General features: G+C 37.1%; 1 protein-coding gene and 1 long non-coding RNA gene across 2 annotated transcripts in view; one reads left to right on the plus strand and one right to left on the minus strand.

Annotated features, from left to right (window-relative positions):
- Window positions 1-25,782, plus strand: part of grm4 (glutamate receptor, metabotropic 4) — a 141,912-nt gene that overhangs the window by 95,964 nt on the left and 20,166 nt on the right. Inside the window, exons 6-8 of the mRNA XM_088005800.1 lie at window positions 13,969-14,169; window positions 23,436-23,572; window positions 24,806-25,741. Of these exons, the coding sequence (XP_087861926.1) occupies window positions 13,969-14,169; window positions 23,436-23,572; window positions 24,806-25,741 (1,274 nt within the window). The remainder of the gene's footprint in view (window positions 1-13,968; window positions 14,170-23,435; window positions 23,573-24,805; window positions 25,742-25,782) is intronic.
- The window catches only part of LOC106903979 (uncharacterized), a 143,232-nt gene that overhangs the window by 28,656 nt on the left and 88,794 nt on the right, over window positions 1-25,782 (minus strand). The window lies entirely within an intron of this gene.

Below are 25,782 nucleotides of genomic sequence, written 5' to 3' on the forward strand. Positions count from 1 at the left end.
AATTATGTTGTTACAGTTTCGTTTTGTCTCTATTTTTATAAGCATTTTGTGTTTTACCCTCCTTGAGGACTGCAGGTGGAAATTAGCCTATGGCTAAATCTGATGCAGTGCATATGCTTTATAGTGGGATTAATGTTCCTGTACATACTCCCAAATGAATAAGCTCAAACTCAAAATCATCAGAATAACATCAGAATTGTTCTTTTTTTCTTATGCTATGTACAGTTCAAAGCTTTCTTGCATCATAACTTCCTCTCTACAGATTTTGTTGCACTGTGGGCTTCCACCTTTCCCCCCAGCACTATGTGCTCTGCTCTGCTAATGCTGCAGGCATAATATGAGGAAATAGATGCAACCCCAGGAAAAGAGTGTAATAATGGCATTACTCCAGTTGGAAGCACTAAGGTGTACCTTTACCAGTGTTTGATGCAGACAAAAAAAATCTACGATGTAAGAATTGAAGAAGGTTGGCTGGCTTTTTCTAGAAAAAAAAAAAATTATATATATATATATATATATATATATATATATATATATATCTTCATCCACCACCACCAACAATGACTCAAATGTCTATGGTTAAAATATTTAAAAATAAATAATTAAAGATGTACTTGTACATAAAATAAAAATATTCATAAACCTTGATGTCGATGTATTTTATTATTATTATTATTATTATTAGTGTATGTTTATGTATTCATAATATAACAGCACACAAGGTTTTTCTTTATCTAAGGAATCCATACCACTTATCAATCAAGTGGTATAGATTCCTTCACAAAGCAATACAAACAGTGTTATATTGTGTAGGGGTCCAAATAAATGCCTTTTTTAAACATGAGGGGGGCACGTCCCTGTCACACACAATTATTGCAACTCCCATGCTCCACCCCATCAAGTTTTCTTCTAGGACTGCTCCATCCATTTTTATGTGAAATATGACTGATTAACTGGTACTTGTTAAAAAATAAAATACATTGCTGGGGGATGATGCTGCCAGTACAAAAACATTTAAATTTTGGATTGTGTGCTCAGGGTGATGTACAACTTTATTTACCCCAAAAGTATCATTTCTTTCCCTATGAAAACCTAATTATTAGTTGTCCTGGGAAGTGCAGAACTGAAACTTATGATGACATGTGAAAAAATGGTCAGAAAATCTTTAGAATGTATTGGTAAAACCAAATATCTAAGCATTGTATAGACCTGCTTAGAAAACTAAACTCAATATGTTACTTGGTAGAAAATTATTTTTCCTACTATGTTCTCACTCTCACATTGAATAATTAATAACTACAACATTGGAATTGATACTGGAAATGTTCTGCTAAGAAACATATTTATGAACACAGAGTTCTCCTGAGGAGTGTCACAATATGATGAAGATAACTCCTGCCTGAAGCATACATTAGACGATCATCCTCAGAGTTCTTCATCTCTAAAGTCATACACAGTACAGGAATTTCTGATTTGATCTGCTTGATACAATCCAGATTTCCATTTCATATGGGGACTAAGCTTTAATTCTGTTACTGAATTGTGACAGATGCTTTATTTGTATCAATCATATCTATATGCAACCTGTTTGCTGACATTATTCAATTAAAATCTGCACAGGAATTGAAAACACTAAAGTCTAGCATCGAAAGGTTCAGGACATCTGGCCACTTAAGGGCTGAAATCCTTACAATCAATCATTCATTTAATTAACATGTTAATCTCAAAATATTTTAAACGTGGTGGATTTTAATAGCACTGCAAATGTTTTTGAGGGAGACCACAATATGGAGTGGAAAACACAAAACTAAGGCTGCCAGCTTTTCAGAGCAGCTTGGAATGAGAATTGCTCCCAAAGGAAAAGAAGCTGTGATTGTGGGTAGGAGACTGAGGTCCAAACGTATTTAGTCTCCCACTTAGAAACAACAAGGCTGCTTTGGATGTGTTAGAATAGCAATTCAATCTTAAAAAGATTCAGCTCTGACGAAATAACAGCTGTGAGAAGACGTCAATCAAAAATAAAATTACATCAAAGAACCTGTGCTGGCTTTTTTATTCACCCGGTATTTTCAACTTCTGAATGTAGAAAAAAATCCTCATCACCAGTATTCTAGATCAGCTAAGAGAGTCATGAAAACGAAACGCACCCAGAGAATAGCGGTGCGTGGATGATTTAGCGGAGACAATAACTAAATCTCATTGGGATTCTTTCAATTCATTTTCAACCCCAAACCAGTACTGTGCATTCATGCCTGGTATGAATGTCAGGCGTGAATGTTTCTTTGATTTAAGGGGAGGATGACAGGGTACAGATTTCTACCCCTTAATAATATAGATTTTTTTTTTGGTCCACATTATTAAAGTATGTGGTTTGCATTAAACTGTATTCACAAAAATATTTTCTTACATTACAGTATCATGTACGAGAAAATGTATAAATTCCTGCCTTTAACAAGGATAATGAAATGTCTGCAGGCTTAATAATGGTTACTTGACATGCAGCATATGGCTATACTATATGCAAGAAATCTGGCAATAGCCGATGATGTAAAAGCTTTTCTAAGGAGCAACACATTTCATAGTGGAATGAGCCACTACCTAAGGGCAGAAGGATAGAGACAGAAAGATGCATAGTTGCTGCGGTAAGAAAGACTATGTAATAAATGGAGTACTGTATTTTTAAAATAATACTTGCAGGGTACTAACCTAAATCACAATATAGAAAATAAATTATTATATTACTGGAACTAAACCTACGTAATTAGTGTTAAACATGAATATGTCTATGTTCAATCACTGAAAATGATATTTTATGTGTATTAAAGGGAAAAAGAAAAATGCAAACCATTTTTACAATGATTAATCAAGTGCAGTGTTAAAAAGTTGGTGCCATAGCATATGCTATGGCACCCATACATCTGCACCCATACATACTTGGAGCTAATTTAAAAGGTTAATAAAATCTAAAATCTAATTTTACTTTAAAGTAATGTGCAACACAAAATATATTAAAAGTATAATTTGACAGTGTTGCATAACCACCATTGACCAGGAGAAACAGCACAATAAATCAATATCTTTAATAGACACAAAGTTGAACAATTACTGTCACATTTCTACTGAAGGGGAGTTTTGTGGCTTGGATTATTTGCATATTTAAGCTCTATTTTAGAACAGAATGCACTACTTTCAGAAAAACAAAAGGAACTAAAACCCACCACCTTATTTCTGTAAGTTAAAGGCGCTAACCACTGAGTAATCACACCACCTGGAGCCAGATTTGCAAATACACAATGTATAATCCTCCACACAGTCATGGGTATTTCTAAATAAGACTGAGTCATGACATTATTCATGCAGTGTGTCCTTATAGGAATTATGGCAATGAAACTGAGATCAGTTTATCATCCCATAGAACAGCATGAAAAGGAATAAAACATAGGATAAGTCTTTGATGTAGCTTTCCCAGATGTGTGCATTTGTTTCTCATTTGTAATAATTTTCAAGTAAATATATACAGAAGATCAGGAACTAATTCAATTGTAGATCAAAAATGTCAATCACATACTGTCCTGTCTTGCTTATATGAGTAGGAATAAATTAAACATCCATCTCTTTTGAATCTTTTTTTCAGTGCAAACACAAACCTCCCATCAAGTGACAAAACATCATAATATGTTTGCTTTACAGCAGTTTATTATCAGGGTTTTGCCAAAACACAACAGCCTGTATGAAATTTGTTTCACTAAAATAAAAAACCAGTACTCAGAGCAGCAGAGTGGTGAGTGTTACATGACACTAGCTAATGGAATCTGTGCTGTGAAAATGTACATTACTCTGACTCATGTTAGCTGTTGTAGGGCTGCAGGTAATTTCCCCTTCAACTATTTCCTTTTTACTGTTTATGAACAACAAACTTATACATTTTAAGGACATCCACAAATAGTTTTCCCATTAAAACAATAGATTAGCACTCCCATATTGTGTCTAAAAATATGTTAACTAAAATTTGGATTCTACATTGCAGAACATCTGCAACATTTTCAGTTTTCTGATGGCTTGTTGTATTACAAGTTAAAAATAACCAATGAAAGAGGAACAAGGTATAAAATGTAGCCCCACAGGGATAACTTGTAAGAGACTAAATATTTAGGAGACAAACAATGCCCTGTGGTAAAAGTATGTGAAGGGCCAGAAAATGAATATATATATTAATGCAGCAGAAAACTTCAACTAAAATGTAAGCCAGTCCAGCATTTTATTCAGTGGGTAAAAATTCCCACTTTGGGAAATAATAGCTTTTAATAAAAAAATGACTGTTTCTGCTAACAAATTCTATTACAATAAATATGAATGAAACATATTTTTTACACTCAGTTGTCAACTGAGAAGTGTATCACTCCAGCATAAGAAGGCCTGCAAGGTCTCTGCAGATCTGATTGTCTGCAGAGACAGGCCTCTATGTGTGGGCCTGCCTCTTTTTTAAAGGCTCTGGGAACCTTTTTATTCTCTATGGCATCATGCACTTTTAAAAGTAGCAATATATTTCAAATATAAATGTGGCTTTTGTCAGAAGAATGGACATGGACATTAGGATGTCTTCAGAAAAATTCAAAATATCTGGAAAATCTCAAATTTAATTGTTCAACAGACACAATATCAGCTTCTCTCCATGGCCATTTCAGTTCTTGCACTTCAACCTTAGAGAAAACTTGAGATGAGCTAAAGAGAAATAAATATAAAAGACTAACGCACTGAATATCATAGAAAGCCTTGGAAAACAATGTCCCCTTTACAAAAAAACTGTTCAAAGGAGAGGTGCCAAAAGTTGAGGATATGGCAATTTCGGAAAAAAAAAAAAAAAAAAAAAAAAGTATTAATTGAACTTTGCCTCTACTGGATCATACTTTTGTTTTTCTCAACATTATGTGCTAAATGTGGTAAAATATTATCTTATTTTAAGGCTATTTGCACTTCTTTAAAAGTTCCATTAAGAGTGAAGGGGGCTGTAAATTATGCAAAGCAATAATCTAGGTGTTTTCAGTTTATCAAGATGTTTGGTGAAAAGGTTAAAGACTCTTTAGAAATGCCAAATGCTCACCCCACTCAGTACAGATCTTCTAATGCCAAGTTTCCCTATTTGCTCGGTTTTGGGGCAATGAGAATGAGTCAGATTTCTTTTGGAGCATATGCGTTGTTTCTGCTCAGATGAAGAGCGCTGCAGTGTCCCTGAGGCAGCTGCGCAAGAGCCACATGCGCTGTCCTGCAGAATTATCTGTGTCCAGAGGAGGTAACTCTGCTTCTTAGCATGATCAAAGTATATAGATGTCCATGACTCACTGTGGAAAGAAGGGGAAAGCTGTTCCTTTCCCTATGTGAAGAGGTAAAACTGATATTGATTAATGCAGAGAGAGCATAGATAAGGTAGAACTGAAACCAGTCAAACTGTGGACTCTGCTTTGCCTGCGCATTAATGATGTGGGAGAGCTGCAGAAAACAAAGCAATACAGACAAAGCGAACATGTGCTTTTCCATCCAACCATCTATTTTTTAAACCGCTTATCCTGAAGAGCCTTGCAGGGTGGCTGGAATGTTTCCCAGAATGCACTGGGCAAGAGATAGGAAATATTTTGGAAAGCTTGTCGGATTTGTAACAGGAGGATTTTCTTTTGTATTGTAAAAATGAAATTCAGCACAGAACATGGTTTATCTATTTCACAGAGATACTGAAATTTAAGTTTTTGCACCAAATCAGGGTAGTAAAATGCACTTGGTGTTTTGTGCAAGCATGCCCTAATATTAACTTCTGTAAATCATTAATTAGTATGTTGCACCCTGTGGCATCATGTAGGTGTAATGGAAGCCTAGATTGCTTTCATGCCTGCTTTCAGGTCATGTGCCTCGTTGGATCTGGTATCTCTCATATTCCTCTTGACAACAGCCCATAGATTTTCTATAGGGTTCAGGTCAGGGAAGTTTGCTGGCCGATCAGGAACACCAATGTCACTGAACCAGTTTTTAGTATCTTTGGCAGTGTGGGCAGATGCCAAGTCCTGCTGGAAAATAAAATCAGACTCTCCAAACAGCTTGTCAGCAGAAGGAAGCATGAAGTGCTCTAGAATTTCCTGCCAGATGGCTGTATTGACTGTAGATGTCAGAAAACACAGTGGACCAACACCAGCAGATGATGAGACACCCAAAATCAGACTGTACTAGGGCTGAAACGATTCCTCGAATGATTCGAGTACCTCGATTACTAAAATTCCTCGAGGAAAATTTACCTGCCTCGAAGCTTCGTTAATTGATGTTTTATTAGTTAGCGCACCGTGTTCCGGCCGGGACTTCATTTGCGTTGCGCGGAGCTCTCACTTCCGCTTCTGAGTTGTTGACAAAAGCTAAGTCTCAGCGGCATAAAGTCCAGTCTTCAAGATTGGCCCGTGGGGATTTTATTGATTGATGATAATGCCCGACTTTTTATCGTTTTTGGGGAACCAATAAGCATCCTTAACATGACTGGGGGAATGCCTGGAGTACGGCAGCATTTCTCCTCCGGGGCTGCTGGTTGAAAGCGAACGGCGGGAAGAGCGCTGAGGTGAGCGGATAGACTGAGCAGGGCGGGCGGCTGAGTAGCTGATGCTTACCGTGTAAATGTAGCTTTACCGACGGAACCGCACAATAAATTTCATATCCCGGTCTGAAGAAACGGGTGGCGGAGCGCATCGTACATGGCTGGTAGATGAGTTTCTGAGTGTGACCAGTGAAGGTGTCGTAAATATCCCGTATTGCTTCCCCCCGTGTTCGTCCCCCGGTCTAACGGTTCGTCAGTCCGCTGGTCTATTTCCTCCCCTCCACCCCATCTTACGTTCGTTCATTCGCCCTCTCCTCCCACTCCAGGCGGCATTTCCCGTATTTTCAAACCCAAAGCGTGACAGGTTAGGTGGTTAAGGTGAGTTTAATTAATCTATTAAACTCACTGAAGATGAATACATAAACTAAAAGCTGGATTGTAGACATTTTTTATAAGCATATTTGTGAGCCTGCCTCTTTGTTATTAAATTCAATATAATTTCAGATTTTTCTATAACTTTTCTTCTGGTTAACTTAGAAAGTGAGCTATTATTGTTACAGGTTAGTTTTCTAAACTACAAAAAAGCAACTGTTAGGGATGCTCAAATATGAAAAATTGGACTGATACTGATACCTGATAGTAACACCGGTATTATGCCAGATTTACCAATATTTCATTTTATAATTTTTTTTATCCGATTACTCGATTAATCGTAAGAATAATCGATAGATTACTCGATTACTAAAATATTCGTTTACAACAGCCCTAGACTGTACAAACTTTACACTGGACTTCTAGCTACATGGATTATGTTCTTCACTCTTCCTTCAAATACTGGGATCTTAATTTCCAAATGAAATTCAGAATTTACTTTCATTTGAAAACTGGACTCTGGATCATTGCACAGCGGTTCTGAGACCCACAGAAGAACACAAGATTCATGTATAACATACCAGTAACTTAAGGCATCTGTCAGTTCAAAGTGATGAACAATGCAAGAAGAGCAGAAGAGAGTCCAACGTTTCTTAAAGTAGAAAGTGTGGTCTCTGAGTTCAGTTTGAGTGTATGGGTATTACTGAATGATTCCTGTGAAAGCCTGGGGCTTGTTGAGGAGGAAACAGAAAGATGGGCAAAGGAGTAAGAGCCCAAAGTTCAAATGTGTAGGGCAGTGGGACAAGATGGGAAGGCATAACAGGGAAAGAGCTGAGGTTTCTGACAGACTTATGGATAAAGCTGTCACTAAGAATGCTGGTTTTGGCCCACAGACTCTGGAGTCTTTTTCCAGATAGTAACAGACAGAAGACACCAAGGGAAAGGACAGAAGGAATCCCCAAATTCCCTGTGTAGACAGAAAGGCAGACACTTGATAATAATAAGCTTCACCAGTAATGGGCACAGACCACAACAACATAGCGACAGACATCGTTACATAAACTCAGCCTATCCATGACATTATGTGCTTCATAGTGGGATAGTAGGACAAGGCTGGATAGGATTTAGCTATTGATCTTTTTTCAAAGTTTAGAAAACTTATTTTGTATCGTCCAACTTGTTTCCAAAGACTGCACATTAGCCAGTAGGGATAGCCAGTTTGTGACTTAGCCGAGCCCTGTTGGATCCCTCCATGATCTTTGAGGAGTGGAGTAAGTTATAAGACTATGTCTTCATCATTGCTTTTAAATGAAGAATTAATACAAAGAATACTTTACAGGGTTTTGTCTCATTATATCCATACACATGTACTGGCTTCTGAAAATATTGCTAATTGACTTAAGTGATATCCCGTTTTGAAAAAGAAAATGAAAGTCCAATCAAATGATACTCTCCTCCCAGATTTATATAGTTCAATAGATGCTTTTTTAAAAGAAGATGTATTTGTGTTAACACACACCAATCTATATAATTATTCTAACAAGTTCACACTAATGATCAGTTAATAAGGTGAAACCAATAACTGGCAGGCAGCTTCTTCTACCCCACCTAATTAGAATCAAAGGTGTCTGTTTTCAAACTGTGCTTGTGCATTTGGAATTAGTTTTTTCATCACATTCAAATAAAAATGTGATGAAAAATGAAGACCGTCACTGTCTTCATTTAATTTTAAGAACTGGCATCAGCATAAAAATGCACTAAATATGCTAAATAGTAAAACCTTCAAATTGAAGAGGCTGTAGGTTTTTGTTTTCTTCTGGGTAAAAATCATACCATGAGAATCAGGGGGATATTTGTTGGTAAAAAAAATAAAATAAAAATAATAATAATAATAATCATTTAAATTGAATGGAAATGGAACAAAAATGTGATTATAATCAAGACATGTATGTGATATCTGAAATACTGTTTGACAACCCTGTCCTAAAAAGAGTGTACAAGTCTTTCAGGTGGGAAAACAAAGGCAAAGTTGGTATCGGATTCAAAACTATCACCATGACAGTTAAGTAAGTTAGACCTTTTTACCAGCAGCTAATTCAGAGGGATAAAGCCATATGCTAACTACAGCTCATCAGATAAACAGCAAGCTGTAACTCAGGGACAATTTTAGCTAGCATGAACTCTTAGACATTATGTACTGAGAATGATTTCAGCATCTTAACACCAAAAATGTTGCAGGTTAAAATCTGAAGACATACCATCCAACCAAATTCATTGATTCAACTTACAGAAAATATTTAGCTTATTCTCCAATTTGTTCAAATGTATCTATTCAGAAATACATAAAATAAAGATTTAAATACTATATATCCAATACAAATAAGTGATATTTAGTTCTGGAAGTGCCCAATGTTTACCAGCTGTGAAGTTTGCATCTCAAATAACATCTTTTAACATAAAGTGACCAAACGATGACCAGCAACTCAGCACAGAAAAATTTCTAATATGTTTGAACATTCATGAACATGTTACCCTGCAACCTTGAATGGCTGAGGATAATGTATAAGATGATCTTCCCTCAACATGTGATGCTGTAGTATGAGAAAGATGAGACACACACGTTGAGCTTCCTTCACATTCAACCGGAAGATTTATTCTTCTTGTGTGTTATAAACACACTTCATAAACAACATACTTCAGGTTCTGCATACTTCAGGTAGAGAACCATTAACTTCATTACAACAGAAATGACTAATATCTTTAAACCAAATAATCATTCTTTTAACATGCTCTATTTAGTATTATGAATTCTGTCAAATTACAAAATAAATTGACAAATAGCATTGAACCATATTAATTTTGTAGTTAGTGCTTTAAATTCAATACCTTGTCCTCTTTTCTGAGACCTTTTGTATTTAACTATCAAAATAAAATAAATATATTCCAACATTTAAGAATTTTAGCTTTTAATAATATCCATTGTTTCAGTAGAACAATAATATTTTACATCTTGCATAAACAACTATTCTCTCAATATAAACTGAAAAAGGCGCAATGCTCCTTTAATACTATGCCTCCCTACTCAGTTGCACATGAAGATATAGTTTAACTGTTTTTTTCAACAAACCCATAAAAAACATCACATTTATAAAATAAAGAAACCAGAACAATGTCCTCTGAGTGAGAACTCTCTTAAAAAGTGCAAAATACAAGTTCAAATGAACTCCGCTGTCCTTCAGCTAGCTCCTCAGGGAGCTCACAGACGTGTAGAGCCCCGCTAGCATTAGCTCCCATTAGCCTTCATGAACAAGTCCCATTTTCATACACAATAACAATTACAAAGCGAACTTCGTGACTCATTAGTTGAGATTCGATTCAAGAGCCTTTTCATTTCTTCCAAGAAAACTAATATATGTGTAAAATCATTTTTACTGACCTGTAGTATGAGAAAGACGAGACACACAAGTTGAGGTTCCTTTACATTCAACTGGAAGATTTATTCTTCTTGTGTGTTCAATCTTCTCTATACCGCCAATGCGGCAGCGCCCCTAGCGGTTGTGTGTGGAATTGCATAGGACTAACTAAAATAACACTGAAGAACTTAGTACAGCGAGAAATTAAAGATACAAAAATAAAAATTATGCTGGGGTGCCTATTTTCTTACATATCGTTTTTATTTACTAATAACTTGTTTTTCACCCTTCTACAAATACAAATAATGAACTTATGAAATGCTATTTAGCTAAGGAAAAATACTGAAATCAGACCACTATGGAGGATAGCTTGTAGTTTCATACAACTGTTTTAGCAACTAGAAGCTCTAAAAGAAATGTATTACATACATCTTTTTCTGATTTAGTGTAATCAAATGTATATGCCAATATACCAAAGTATATATATGTGTTTTAGCTTTTCAAATATAAACATCAGTAACTTATGTCTTCCTGAAAACTTACCATTAATGTAATATTTGTATTTTCATTGAGGCTTTTCATTGAAATGAGGCTTAGGCTGCTCAGCAATACAAATGATTTGTATAGATATATCTTATTTTTCACATCAGATATAACTTTCCACATAGAAGATTCAAAAGAAAAAATATAGGATTTTAAAAAGGTGCATTTGGGACATGCAGCAGTGGTGTCAGATTTATTAGAGAGGATACACAACTGTCTTGGCAGGAAAAGACTGGCTTGCCTCTGGCTCATCACAAGCTGAATAAAAAGGTCAAAAGTCTTTAGCCCACACTCTCTGTCACATGAAGTCTCGTGTGACTTCTCAGTGGAGAACACCCACACTTTGCCTGCGCTTTATGTAATCTAAAAGGGTTTCTCTGAAATGCCAGCCGGGGAAATGTGTGTAAGAAAGCCAAAATGCTGATGAGAGGGAGATAAAGAGAGAGACAGTGGGGAAAAAAGGAAAATGGTCTTATGGAAAATACACAACAGAAAGTTAGTGTGGGTGGCCTGCCAAGCCTCCAAGGGAAATATCACTCTCACACCCACTGTGGCTCACAGGATTCCCCATGGCATCAGTGTGACGGCCAAAACTGTGGCAATCTCTGTCCAATCAGGGGCCTGTGGCTCCTAATTACCGAGTCGTAACCTCCAACAATAATTCATGCATTTCAAAAGCTCATGAGATAATAGGGGACATTAAAGCCCCTCTGGTGTGAAGCGAGGAGCTGGAGACACTGGGAATGAAAGACGGCTGACAGAAAGCGACCTCCTCAGATTCAGGGTCCAGGACTCCCTCAGATTGAAGAGGCCAATGAAAATCGCCTGAACCATTGGAAAGGGTCTGTTGAATGATAATAAAAAATTTGCTACGAAATGCTTTGTTACGGAATGATATTATTTATACCATGAGCCAGTCTGTCTTTACGATTATTACTGAATGGAGAAGCATTCTTCAAAATAAACCAAAATGTTGTTTTTTAACATATAAAGTGTAACATTTTTCTGAGATTATCTGAGGGATACATTTGTACATTCACAAAAGTCACTTTCCTCTAACTCTTCCAATCTATGGGCAGCCTCTCTCAGGTCAGAGTGCTGTGCTGTGTTAATGCCTGCTTTGCAAACTTCAGAAACCACTTTTCCTAAAGAGCAAAGCCTGCCTTTCTCAGGTTCAGCACACAGAGCTTGGGTCTTGATGTTGACCATTAGGAGAGAAGCTGCCCGCCAGGCTCCACCTCCCCTCCCTTATTGTTTAAAATAACAAACATATATTAATTTATGTTACACTGTATAATCAAATACAATGCAATAGTTCTTATTTCCTAATTGTTGGATGCAACATTTGTCAAATGAATTTATTTATCAAGCAATTTATGTTTATTGCCAATTACATCAGAAAATAGATGGAAGCTTTTATTAGTTTTCTATATAATATAAGATTCTTCTTTGATATGTTAACATTTACTTTGTTACTTTGTTATTTTAAATTATGTCATATTTACCACATTCAGATAGAAAACAATTTTAATCACTGTTGGTCTCACTTAACAGTTTTTGTAAATATTGCAATGACAATTCAGTTGCACAGCAATAAACAATTGGTCTTTTTTGCCAAACATTACAATCATAATTGCAGAAATTTAGCAGCATATCCCTTGTTAGAGTCTTATTAACTTGCAAAGCCTAATTGGATTCCATTTAGCAGTTTTATGCTGCTCTATCATTAGCTCATCCACAGTAATTAGTCTATTGTTAATCTAAATTGAACACACCTGATTTATTTTTATTTTTGTTGTTTATAATCTCTTATGCACAGCAGAGTTACAATGTGAATGGTTTATGATTTGAGGCTTAGGGAGAGAAAGGGTGAGTTAGGATTGACATATTGTGTCTTCTTCACCGGCATTACCTTCTTACAGCAATTAACAATCACAAAAACTATGGAACAACTTGGCCAAAACATTCATCAACTCCTACCACCAGTTATTACATTGAGACTATAAGGGGATTATCCCTGTCCTAAGAAGGCATGTCTCCATTTCTACTTTTAGCCTGTGCTTAATTGGAACCTGGCAGGTCAGAATTCACTCAAATTTGAACTAACATGAGGTCGTTTAACCTGCTGATGCCACATGACATGATGGTAATGGTAAATGGCAAAAGAATGCCCAATATTCAATGGTTACAGAGAAGCCAAGTGGGATTTGCATCAAGACTCAGTGGAGATACAAGAAAGATTTAGTTTTTTTTTTTTAACTGATGAGATTTCCCAGAAGAGGAAAAACTTCCCCTCCAGATATTAAAATTGATTTGCTCCTCTGCAGCGATCCCAATGTTTACCTTCTAGCTAATTGCAAGAGGCAGAACCCATTCAGTGGTGAAAGAATAGGACTCACAGAGGAGCAATGCATTTTCTTCTACGCCTTTTGGATTACAGCCACATCCTTCATATAGGTGGTTCATTTCAAATAGCTTGTCCAGATTAGTCCAACTTGAGCTGCTCTACAATGAAATAAAATATATTTTTTACCAAATGTTGGCACACTTGAAGATCATCTTTATGTTGCTCAGTAAACAAGTCTCAAGATGAACAGTTTCCTTCCTATTATTGCACAAAATGTGCATCTTGAAACAGAATTAATTTCAGATTTCTTGAGGACTCTGTTTTCTTTTGCAACTGTGTATTTCAATTCCATTTTTAAAATCCCTTACAGTCTCTCATGACTCCTAATGCAGTGCTAGACAACATTTTATGTTTTATGTCATTTTAATTTTGATTGGGTATTTCATATGTATGTGTATATATATATGACAGAGACGTATGCATACATATAAAACTGGATGTATACCTTTGGCTCTAGCGGACAGGAGAAAATCCACAATATGTTTTAAATATGATCAAAATTGTATTTTGTGCTGTCAGTCCTCCCTAGAAAAACAGACCCAAGGTAAAAAAAAATACATCAAATAAGTCATTTAAAACTAATCCAACATGAATCAAACATGACTGTAATTGCAAATATTGTGGAATAAATGGCTTGATTTTGCAAATATCCTTGTGTCTTACAGATCAGGAGCGAATAGGGAAGGACTCTGATTTTGAGCAAGAAGGAAAGGTTCAGTTTGTTATAGATGCTGTATATTCGATGGCTCACGGCTTGCACAACATGCACAAAGAACTCTGCCCTGGGAAGGTGGGTCTCTGCGCAAAAATGGATCCCATCAACGGTACCCATCTCCTCAAGCATATTCGCCGCCTAAACTTCTCAGGTCAGTTCCTTCAAACAAAAATGTCTTCCTCTGCTCAACGAAAACAAAGAAAAAAAAAACTTTTTTTCATTTTGTTCTATGACCAATTCTAACATGTAAACAATATTTGCTGAAACGCTTTTTCATATCTTAATTCTGCACTTTCAAAGCCAAACACATAAATATGTTTATTTTATATATTGGCACATATTGGCAAACAATCGCATACCTATAAATAGTCACCTAAAATAATTTTTTCAATGAACAGGAAAGTGATAAATGAGTGAACCCAATACATATTTCATAAAATTTAGGTAAAACATATTGCAGCATTGCAAGCTGAAACAATAAAACTGCTGAAGGTTTTCAAAATTGCTTGGAGTACAATTTTGCAGTTCTGTACAAATAACTGAAGCAGTAGTGCTATAGAGTCAAATATTTGTGTAATTCCTGTCTGTGATCTCCAACCTATTGATTCACACAAATTATATCCTGCTTGCTCAAAAAATTTCTTGATTTGAAATAAGTAGGTGAAATTATCTCAAGATTATCATGATTGTCTGATAAGAGATGCTTGGGAAAGCAACAAAGCCCAAGAAATGCAAACCCAGAGAAAGCAAGCTGTTATTTACTACTCTGATGGAAACAAGGTTAAGTCACCATGTGCCTTGCAACCTGTTTTTTCTGAACTTTCTCCAGTGAGTAATAACAATTTTAGTGTTTGTTCTGGTTTATTTACAGTTTGTGCTCTCTCTTTTCCAGACTTCCTTTGATAATGCTGTTCCTCTACACACTGCCACTATGGCTGTCAAATATGTGTGTCACGATGTAAAGCAAAATACCACTGTGTCAAGAATTTCAGGGCTGTCTATTAGAGTTTTCATATTAATTAGTCAGAACCCCTTGGTGTAAAAGCTGCCACTTTCTCAAATGTAAAAACATTAAAATGATCTAAAAAAAAACAAGTTAGCGTATTGTCACACTTCTTAGAAAACACAGCCCAGGAGTTAAGCCAGTTTTAGTGTAATGTGAACCAGCTGGTGCATTTATGACCTTACAGGATTTTCTCTTCGAGTCAGTGACTGCTTACATGGAAAAAAAGACAAAAAACCAAACAAAACTCAAAGTCTCTGGTAAGTGTTACTACATTGAGTTAGGTACTGTTTTAAAATTAATGATATATTGTGCCTAAATTCAAGCACTTACATTTAGAACACAACCTCAGTCCAGACTAGACCTAGTTTTTACACATTTTGGTCGATGTTTCCATAAAGATGTTCTAATTTCAGATAATAATAATAATTAAAAAAAAAGATAACCCTGTATCTCACCCTACAAACCCAAATAAAGCTAAGACCCGCTACTGGATAGGAGTTGCAACATACACATATTAAGCCAGGGAGGTTTTATTAGGTTAACCTTGACATGATGAAAGAGTTAGATGAAATCGCTCTGTATAAAGAATTACCAAGAGTTACTCAGTCGGGCACCATGAAAGTCATGGCTGAATTTCATGATTATCCATTTTAAAATGTCACCCTTGATGCATTGTGAAAGAAAAAGTCAACTAATTTGGATTAAGATCCAACCTCTGGCAAACATTTTATGTTTAGCTCCAAAGGCAATTGTTAAGGTGCTTGATGGATCAAAGAACTCCGTTTATAGCTCACTGACCTCATCATCACAAAGTGTATCAAAGTGTCTCATCACACTTTTCTAGGAAGTGTGATAATACACTAACTTGTTTTCTTAGATCATTTAAAATTTTTTACATTTGAGAATACAAATACTAACTTCTAGTATTAGATTCACAAACTGCAAACTTAAACTGAAATTAATGTTTGCAACCAAAGACTATCAAAAACTGGGTAAAATATAAACTTCCTTAGTTGTAAATTCATAAAGCAATGTAGCTTGTGATTATGAAGGATACTGGCGATGAAAAGAAAATCCATGTTCAAAAGCCTTTCAGTTAATGGATAAAAGATGCTAGATGACTGAGCGTTTTGCTCGACAGTATACATAAAAATTCACAAGCAGATTTCCATCTCAGGTTTTAGACTGTCCTGTTCTTGAGAGTAAAGTTTAGAAGTAATATAATTTATCATAGCTTCCTGAAAAACGAGGCCTTGAGTCTGTACGTGGGACGAAACCAGTTGAAAAAAAAAAAACTGTATTATTTCAGCTGTTTAAAGTGCTTCATATTAACTACTTTACCTTGACATTGTTGGAAACAATATCCTTTCACAAGCACACAGTTTGCTAAACTTCTCCTCCAGCAAATGCAAGCACCAATGTACAACTCTACTGACTTCATTCCCTTTATTTTTTGGCCTAATTTCCCTCCCCTCCTGCTGCATTACATTATAGCCACTTATCAGTCAAGTTCACTTTCATGACTGGCATGTTAATAATTGACTGCTTTCACACAAAATGCACTGATCCAGAGTTCCATTATGTAGACACTGTTTTATAATGCTACGGGACTCAAGACAATTAAAATTCCTTACAGAGACTTGAGTATGCAATGTTTATACAGATAAATTATTCATTTGAACCCCTGCTCTTCAAGCTAATTTGTCATTCTAATATCTACTTATTACAGAATGTCAGTTCAATGTTTAATTCACATTTGAGAGGTGAAGAGAAACATTTTCCTTCAAATAACTGAGTGAGTCATTGTGCTGTCTTTCGCATTACAAAAGATCAGGCACACTTTATTATGGTAATAAATGCTTTCATACATCAGAAATTTTCATGTAATTTTTGGTGTTTAAAATAATAATACTTGATGTCACCTGGACTCATCCAGCTGCTGCTGTTCAAGCAGAACACAGGTTACTGCCAATTAGAGACATCTTCCAATGTGATCCTGTTTTCACAAGCAGAAATTAAGTTTGATTTTAAGTCTTATTTTCAAGCCTGTTGAGCAATGGTTTCACCACAGACCTAAATTGAATGAAAGCTATGACAGTTACTTGCATTATCACAATAGAAATATCATTTCTGAATAGAAATTCATTTTCTGAATGGTAAAGCATTTTATATTTGTCAATTTGTATGGTAATTGATGTATTTCTGAAAAAAATACTCAATGTAGGTTGATTTCTTACAGTCAAATGTGACTTAGCTGTATGAACTTGGTGAAAAAAAAATCACACAGAGTAAATAGTGTCCTTCAAGAGAAACTATCAAGATCCCCTTAATGTCCCAGATGCACCGACTGAGCAGCTCAGAGTCCCACAGCACAGAGCAGAAAAAACTGGAGATGGGCTGATGTTCACAACATGCCTCATTGTTGTATTAATGGGCTTCTCGCCCTGCCATAAAACAGCTTCTGTGGTCTCCTGTTAATCCTAGACAAGCATTTGGATAAGTAGGTGTTTAGATTAGTACACTTGATTTTTATTTAAAGTACTCCTGTGAGCCTGCAGGTTCAGATCCAATCACAAGAGTTTTGAAATATTTTGACACAAATAAAACAATAAAAAAAGAAACAGTAACTGAATGGAAAATTATATTTTTTATTTAAGAACACAGGTGTCGCATGGCATGTAGGTTCATTCAAAGCAGTTTGTACAATGTGGAGACCAAGAGGTGTTGTTGTGTTTCCTACAGGTTTTTTATTTTATTTTTTATTTTTTTTAAGATGCCTGCAAGCAGTGACATGAAGCTCCTGTGCAGTAAGCACTTTTTGGTTGATTTTTGTTTCTACCAGACAGACACTATTCACACACACTGTCCAGGAGGGTTGCCTTGAGGTTACACGACACTCCATCTAATTGCATCAGCTCACAGCTGTATATCGATCTGGCGCAAATCCATAAACCAGCAAACTGCTGAGAGTAGATTTGCTACGTGTCACATTTTCAAAGATGATATTTATCTTTGTGTTGTGTAAATTATATGTTACAGTTCAGGAAACAAACTGTTCTGCCTTTTTTTTTCTCTCAAATCAGCAATCGACCAAAATGCTTACAGAAGTAGGTCAGTTTTTTCCTTTTGTTGTGATGAATAATTTACCAGCAAGTAGAGTGATGTATTGTTTTATGTCACAGCTTTTAGCTGACATCTGCAAAAGGATTTGTTTGGACTACGTCTATGGAAACCATATACAGCTGGTTGGATGAAGAAACAAATGGATATTATTTGAATAATATCTGTCAGGATCAAGCTGGCTCATACTGAAACCCTTAAGAAAAAAACCAAAATCATACTTTTTTCAACTGTGATTGTACAGCATTGTCACGTATGTACCTGGAATTGTGGAGACATTTTTCTGTCCTGAGATGCAGCTTTTCTTTGGAGCAACCTAAGCTGTGGCCACAAAAACAGCAGAACAACCACATTTAGACCATCCTTCCCTCAGTGAATGTCTGGTGGTTGTTCAAACTTTATTGGGCCACAGCTGAATGAACCTTTCTGTCAGTGTTTATGTCTCCGGCAATCACATCATAGAAAGGGAGGCGTTTCTGTTCCACCAAAAAGCAGTACCTTATCCACTTTTGTTCCCACTGAGGACATACGTCACAGTGTCTGCAATAAAATAAAGCGTTTAGAGTTTCTTCTTTTACACGTCCCTCACTCTCTAAAAGATTTTGGTGTTAGTTGTTGTGTAGCTAAGGGGATTGTTCCAACTGACATGTTTGTGATAATTCAGCATGGTCTGTATATGAGTGTGTTTGTCAGTCATGAGTTTAACACATGCATTTATTTTGGTTCTAGATATAGACAAAGTCTTGGAATATTCAGATCCTTATTTTCTCTACATTATATTATGATAGACCAACACAGGTTTGCCTTATAATTTTGAAGCATATTATATATATATATATATATATATATATATATATATATATATATATATATATATATATATATATATATATATCTCTTTCATCCTCTGAGCTCGGGTCCTCTACCAGAGGCCTGGGAGCTTGAGGGTTCTGCGCAGTATCTTGGCTGTGCCTAGAACTGCACATTTCTGGACTGAGATGTCTGATGTTGTTCCTGGGATCTGTTTGAGCCACTGCTCCAGTTTGGGGGTGACTGCCCCGAGGGCCCCGATGACCACAGGCACCAATGTGGTCTTCACCTTCCAGGTCTTTTCCAGTTCCTCTCTGAGGCCCTGGTATTTCTCCAGTTTCTCATGCTCCTTTTTCCTGATGTTGTGGTCAATTGGTATTGCTACATCCACCACAACGGCTTTCCTCTGTTCTTTATCCACCACCACAATGTCCGTTGGTTCGCCATTATATATATATATATATATATATATATATATACATACACACACACATGTTCACAAGGTGTTTTTAAGTAAAAATAAAAAAAAATATAGCAAACACTTCTTTCAGATTTTTGGGTGGTATGTTCCTACCAGCTTTGCAAGATGATGCACTCATCCCCACATATAACAGTAGGAATGGTTTACACAGTATTAGTTTTCCTCCACATGTAGTATTTGCATATGAGCCAGAGAGTTCAATCTTGGACTCATCTGACCAGAATATTATGCCTCCCCTGTCAGCTGTGTTGCCTACATTGCTTTTGGCAGACTTCCTTTGTCTTTCTTTCAACAATGGCTTTCTTTTTTGTCACTCTCAAAGGCAACATTTTTGAAGAGGACAACCAATAGTTCCTCCTGTCAACAGATTCTCTCACTGGAGACGTGAAACTAAACAGCTCCTCTTTAGTTCCCATGGGCTTCTTCTTGGCTGCTTTTTAGATCAATGCTTTACTTTCCCAGCCTGTCAGCTTAGTTAGATAGCTATATCTTGTTAGGTTTGCAGTTGTGCCCTGCCTCTGTTTTTCCAGAATAAGATTTTCAAACTTTAGGAGGTCAGCTTTTTTTTAATGACCCTCCCTCCCTCCTCCCTCCCCTCATCCTATCTAATGTTGCCATTTTCATCTAACAAAAAGGTGGCACCCCTCAGGGCTGCAGCCTTAGGCATCTGTCTATCATGTCATGTCCAAAGTTTGTGTTTGTTCTTTGGACAGGTTGTACTAAAATATGAATTTCCCTCTGGGATTAATAGAGTACATTAATCATTCATTTAGGTGTTTTCTTTATGTTTATGTGCAAGTTTGACATTTTGTGTAAATTTGTTTAGTTTTGCAAAACACTGCCCAAAAAACATCTCAGTACAGGCGTCTGTGGGTGAGCAGCAGCTGCTGCAGTTGAAAATTCATATTTGCTTTCAACTGTACATATTCATATCACAAAGTACTGCTTAATACGGTTTGGTCGATGTCAGTGTCACAGCCCCACATTGGAGTACAAGCCATCTCACTCAGAGACGAGGCCCTGTGAAAAGCAGGAGTTAGAATAACAAGCGAGGGGAGCGTTGATTGATGGCGTTTTTCGGTTTTGCACGCGTGTGATTTTTTTTTGCACCATTGGACATGGAGTGGAAGGACTCTCCTCTGCTCTGACTGCTGGCGGTATGCTGCACAACGGACAACTTTGTAACACTGACTAGAGTGAACAGGGAGAGGCCCACGGTAGCACTCTCGCTCAAAACGGAGTGGGGCTGCAGCAGAGTTGGTGCTTCACATGTCACCATAAGAGTCTCCAAAAATACAGAAAAAAACAAACAAAAAAAAAACGTAATACAGTTGTTGCTCGTCGCTGTTTTGAAAAGTTGCTAGAGGGGCCTAAAAATAGATTGATAAAGTGCCAAGCAGGCAGCAGTGTTTCTTTCATCCTGACCACTGCTACACCCCCTCTGCTCATTCCTGCACTTGGCTGTGCCCCACGCTCTCAGTTGGCACCACCTACTTTGTTTGAATTATTCAAAAGTTTCAAAAGAGTTTCCCTTTTTCACACAGGGGATTGTTACACTTTGAACACTAATTATATTGTAACAAAATGTGAAAATGTAATAAGTATGAATGTTTTGCAAGGCCCTCCTATTCTTTTTGGACTGTACAAATTTTTTTATTTTTTAGGAGGTAGGGGAGAAAAAAAAATCTAATTCTTCTCTGAGTGCTTCCCACAAAGCCACATGTACATTTTGTTTACATCAACACAATACTCACAACTTACAACAAAATTGTAGAAGGCGGATGAAGCGAAGAAACATTAAATACTCTTAAAATGTGAAGTGGAGCCTACGCAAATTCTGCATATGGGTCATTAGAGCTTAATGATTAGCTGTCATGTAGTTGTCAGTCACCAAATTGTTTTGGTTGTTTAATGATGCAGAAAAAGCACAGGTTGGATTAATTATTTCCCCCAGTAATAATTAGAGAGTGAATGTATACAGTGGTGAAGACGAGAGAAGGCCACCATCATTAAATATTACATATAATTACATGCACTTCATTAACCCCAGCTGTTTCTTTAAGAGCAGATAAGTGGCCCGTAGTACACATGTGTGACCCCAGGTTATGCACAGGAGAGCGCAGTAGTGGCAGGGGCCTCACTGGAACTCATTATGCCTCTAAGTTTTGAGTGAACTGTTTAGACAAGCACTTCATGGAAAATGACGGCCTTAATTTCTCATCATTAACTCGAACACTGGGCATGCTGACTCAAACAGCGTTTCTCTTTCTTCTGACTTCTCTTACGTGCTTATATGCTACTACAAAAAGAAGAGGAAATAAGACAAATATTTTCCGTTTTTTTTTCTTTTTCTTCTATGCCAATGATGGCAGAATTGTAAAGTTTTTTTTTTACATAAATGGAAATACCTTGTTGCACATAAAAAAAAACAAAAGAAAAAAAAAACATACATTTTCGAAAATATCTGCTTCTTTGTTACTTCAAAGCCTTTACATATTTAATGTTTGTAAATTATGTATATATATTCGGTGGCTTAAAGTTGTAGTTGGAGAAGAAGACAGCTGGATTTCTAAGATCTGTTTTCCTCTTTTGGTGCAGGATTGTGTCCAGGAACACTTGAGGAGATGGGTTAAATCAAAGACTTGAGATCTGAAGATAAACCATAAAATCCCTTTGTAACCACGGAAGTTTGAGAGAAAAAACATATCACTATTAAAATCTTTGATAGAATATGTGCCTGTTTAGAAGTGGAGTAATAGCTTAATGTGTTTATACAGACATGTTTCCCCTCAGCTTGATAAAGTCACTGTAATCCTGCAGTGATCACTCAATGCTTTAGTGTGGGCGGTATTGTCACATAGGCAGAGGCTGAGTAAAACAGTAATGCTTGTAATCCAGTAGGGCTGACTCATCGAGATATGGATTAGGGTAGTATCCTCCAGAGTCGAAACAAAGAGCAGGAAAAACAATGCTCATCAGCAGAAATACTTTGGCTGCAAGTGAACATGTTTATCCGCCTGGTCTTAAACAGGATGTGCATTGTGTTTGGGATACTTAATAATGACACAACAGTGGCCTAAAACAGAAGGAGGGGGTGCTTGAAGTCAGGTAGTTGTTAAAAGCAGAAGTGAGAAGAAGTTTCTGTTTTTCTTTTTTCCTCTGAGAACTATAAAGTTCTCCTCCAGATTCTGGTAGAGAACTTGGTTATTGTTTATTGTGACTCATAATCATGTATTGCCTTAAATGTGGTAAAATATTTGTTATGTATAGCTTTCAGAATGTCAAAGTCATGCATAACACAATTTGACAGTCTTAAAATAAAGTAAGATCACTGTTAAAATAAAGTCAAATTTTTTCCACTGACTAGGCCTTGTTCATATAATCTACTAAATTCTAAAAATGCAGCTTATTATATTTGATCAATATATATATTTTATCTTAAATATTATGACAGTTTTCTCACGTTGTTTCTTCATTTACAGCAGTTTTTATCTCCTTTCACAGTTCTATCTAACCCCAAAGACATTTTCGGAGTGACCTTTCAGTTGACAGAAACAGCTACGTATCAGTTTGCACAATGGAACAGACCTTTCAGTCACTGCACTGATTGGAGATATGGGCTGTGATATAGAAATATAGAGCCAGACTAGATAAATTGAGGCTGCAATAAAGCAAAAGCCAGTAAAAGTTTCTGGTTTCCAACAGTTAATGTGCCATCTCCTGCACACCATCACATTCTGCTTTCCAACATAAATAAGGTAAAAATGAAAGTCAGGATTGTGTTTAAGGTCTTAAAAGGAAAGACTTTTTTGCACCTAGAGTGCTCAATAGTCCATCCACATTTGTTGGAAAACCTTTCCGATTCAGATTATGTTCTAATGTAGTAGAATGACAACTGGTGTGACAAGAGCAATGGCACAGCTTCCTTTCACACATCACTGCTCAGTACGCAGAAACCAACAAATGTTTTGTAAATTATAATTGTCTTTCTCTCATCTAGGCATAGCTGGCAACCCAGTGCTCTTCAACGAAAACGGAGATGCTCCCGGACGCTACGAGATCTACCAATACCAGATCAGAAACCGAACACCTGAATACAAAGTCATTGGTCACTGGACAGACCAGCTACATCTGAATGTAAGCACTTTCCTTTCCCTTTCAATTTATTCTTCACTTGCACTCTGCAGAACGTTTGTGTTCGTGTTTCTAATGAAAATCTATATAAAAAAGTAAATAAATAAATAAATTCTTCAGCATTGAAACAGCTTGTTAGAACTGCTCCCAAATCATTTGATAGTGCTAAGTCCCATCTTCAAAGGTATAAATATCCAGAGGGGGCTTTGAATGATTAACAGGGCAGACAGTGATAAAAAGGAAGCCGTAAGGGCTTAAGGACAGACATATTTAATAAAATCTCACCAGACACATTCTGTGACTTAAAAAAAAAGAAGAACATTGTGGGGCAACACTGTCGTAAAATAACAGTGATTTACAAATAGAAATGGAAATGTTAATGTTTTTTAAAAGCAAAGGAAAAGGACTTTAACAGGCAGGAGGGCAACTGAACAGCAGCTTAAGAAGATTTTTTTTTATTTCTTACTCGCTGACATGTTGTAGAGAAAAGAAATACTTTGAGGTTTGAAGCTGGTACCTGCTGTGCTACTTGGCTGCACTGATTCTTAAGGCAGTATTTAATTAGTGTTCTTTGAGGTCTTAATTAAATGCACATTTAAAGAGAAATTTACCGGCTTTGAACAAACAGCCACAATTGAATAAAACTGATAACAGTAAAGAGGAAAGACCCCTTCTGAAATCAGGGATTTAATTCTTCTTTTTAAGCATGTTTGCAAAAGAGGAAATCCACAAAGGAGAGCAATATCTGGAAATGAAATTTGTGTTTTACTTCTCTGATTGATTTTTTTACACAGTTATTTTCTCTATAGACCTCAAAAAAAGAGAGAAACACTGCTGTCAAATCCCTGTGGAGAAAACAACAGGTTTCCTTTTTCATCTAGCATTTCGTCCTTCAGATAATTTCACCTTCCACGGAAACGGTTTGCTGAATCTAGAGCGAATGCTGATGTGATGCCTAGTCTGACCTTTTCCACTTACCGCTAAAATAAATACTCACTACTAAGTTTACAGCAGCCGAAGGTCAAACACACGAACATTAAGTAACTGCCTTCTAGATTCTCCTTGGTCTGCAAAGTTCTCAGGGTCTTTCTGGATCAATAAAGCCTCACAACCTCCATGTGCCTCTAATTACAGGACAGAGACTATGCACCTTTTCCAATGTAAGAAACTCTTCTCAGCTTTTATCTCGCTCTATGTTTCCAACCATCTCTTTTTGTGTTGCTCTCTTCTCTGCAGGTGCGTTCGATGCAGTGGCCGGGCGGAGTCCGTCAGGTTCCGACCTCAATCTGCAGTCAGCCCTGTCAGCCAGGAGAGCGCAAGAAGATTGTGAAGGGCATTCCTTGCTGCTGGCATTGCGAGCGTTGTGATGGATATCAGTATCAGGCAGACACCTACACGTGTAAAATGTGTCGCTTCGATTTGCGTCCCAATGAGAATCACACAGGTTGTGTTCCAATCCCCATTGTTAAGCTGGAGTGGAGCTCCCCCTGGGCTGTCATCCCTGTGCTCATCGCAGTCCTTGGCATCATGGCCACTTTGTTTGTGGTGGTTACGTTCGTCCGCCACAATGATACTCCAATTGTGAAGGCATCGGGGAGAGAGCTGAGCTATGTGCTGCTAACTGGAATCTTTCTCTGTTATGCCACCACATTCCTGATGATTTCTACCCCTGACGTTGGAATTTGCTCCCTCCGTCGGATCTTCTTGGGCCTGGGGATGAGCATTAGCTACGCCGCTCTGCTCACCAAAACCAATCGTATTTACCGGATCTTTGAGCAGGGCACCATGTCTGTAAGTGCACCCAGGTTCATTTCTCCAGCCTCTCAGCTTGTCATCACGTTCACACTGGCTTCAGTGCAGCTGCTCGGGGTGTGCATCTGGTTTGGTGTGGATCCCTCCAAGGCCATAATCGACTATGAAGACCAGAGGACATCCAACCCTGTGCTGGCTCGTGGTGTGCTCAAGTGTGATATCTCTGACCTATCCCTTATCTGCTTGCTGGGCTACAGTATGTTGCTCATGGTTACCTGTACTGTCTACGCCATCAAAACAAGAGGAGTACCTGAGACATTCAATGAGGCCAAACCCATTGGTTTCACAATGTACACAACCTGCATTATTTGGCTTGCATTCATCCCAATCTTCTTTGGCACTTCACAATCAACAGAAAAGGTAAGCTGGAGTCCAACTTATTTTCTGTCAGGGTTTTTGGT

The sequence above is a fragment of the Poecilia mexicana genome, unplaced genomic scaffold (genome assembly GCF_051168715.1).
Source record: "Poecilia mexicana isolate PSO_F unplaced genomic scaffold, ASM5116871v1 scaffold_5, whole genome shotgun sequence".
NCBI classification, from domain to species: domain Eukaryota; kingdom Metazoa; phylum Chordata; class Actinopteri; order Cyprinodontiformes; family Poeciliidae; genus Poecilia; species Poecilia mexicana.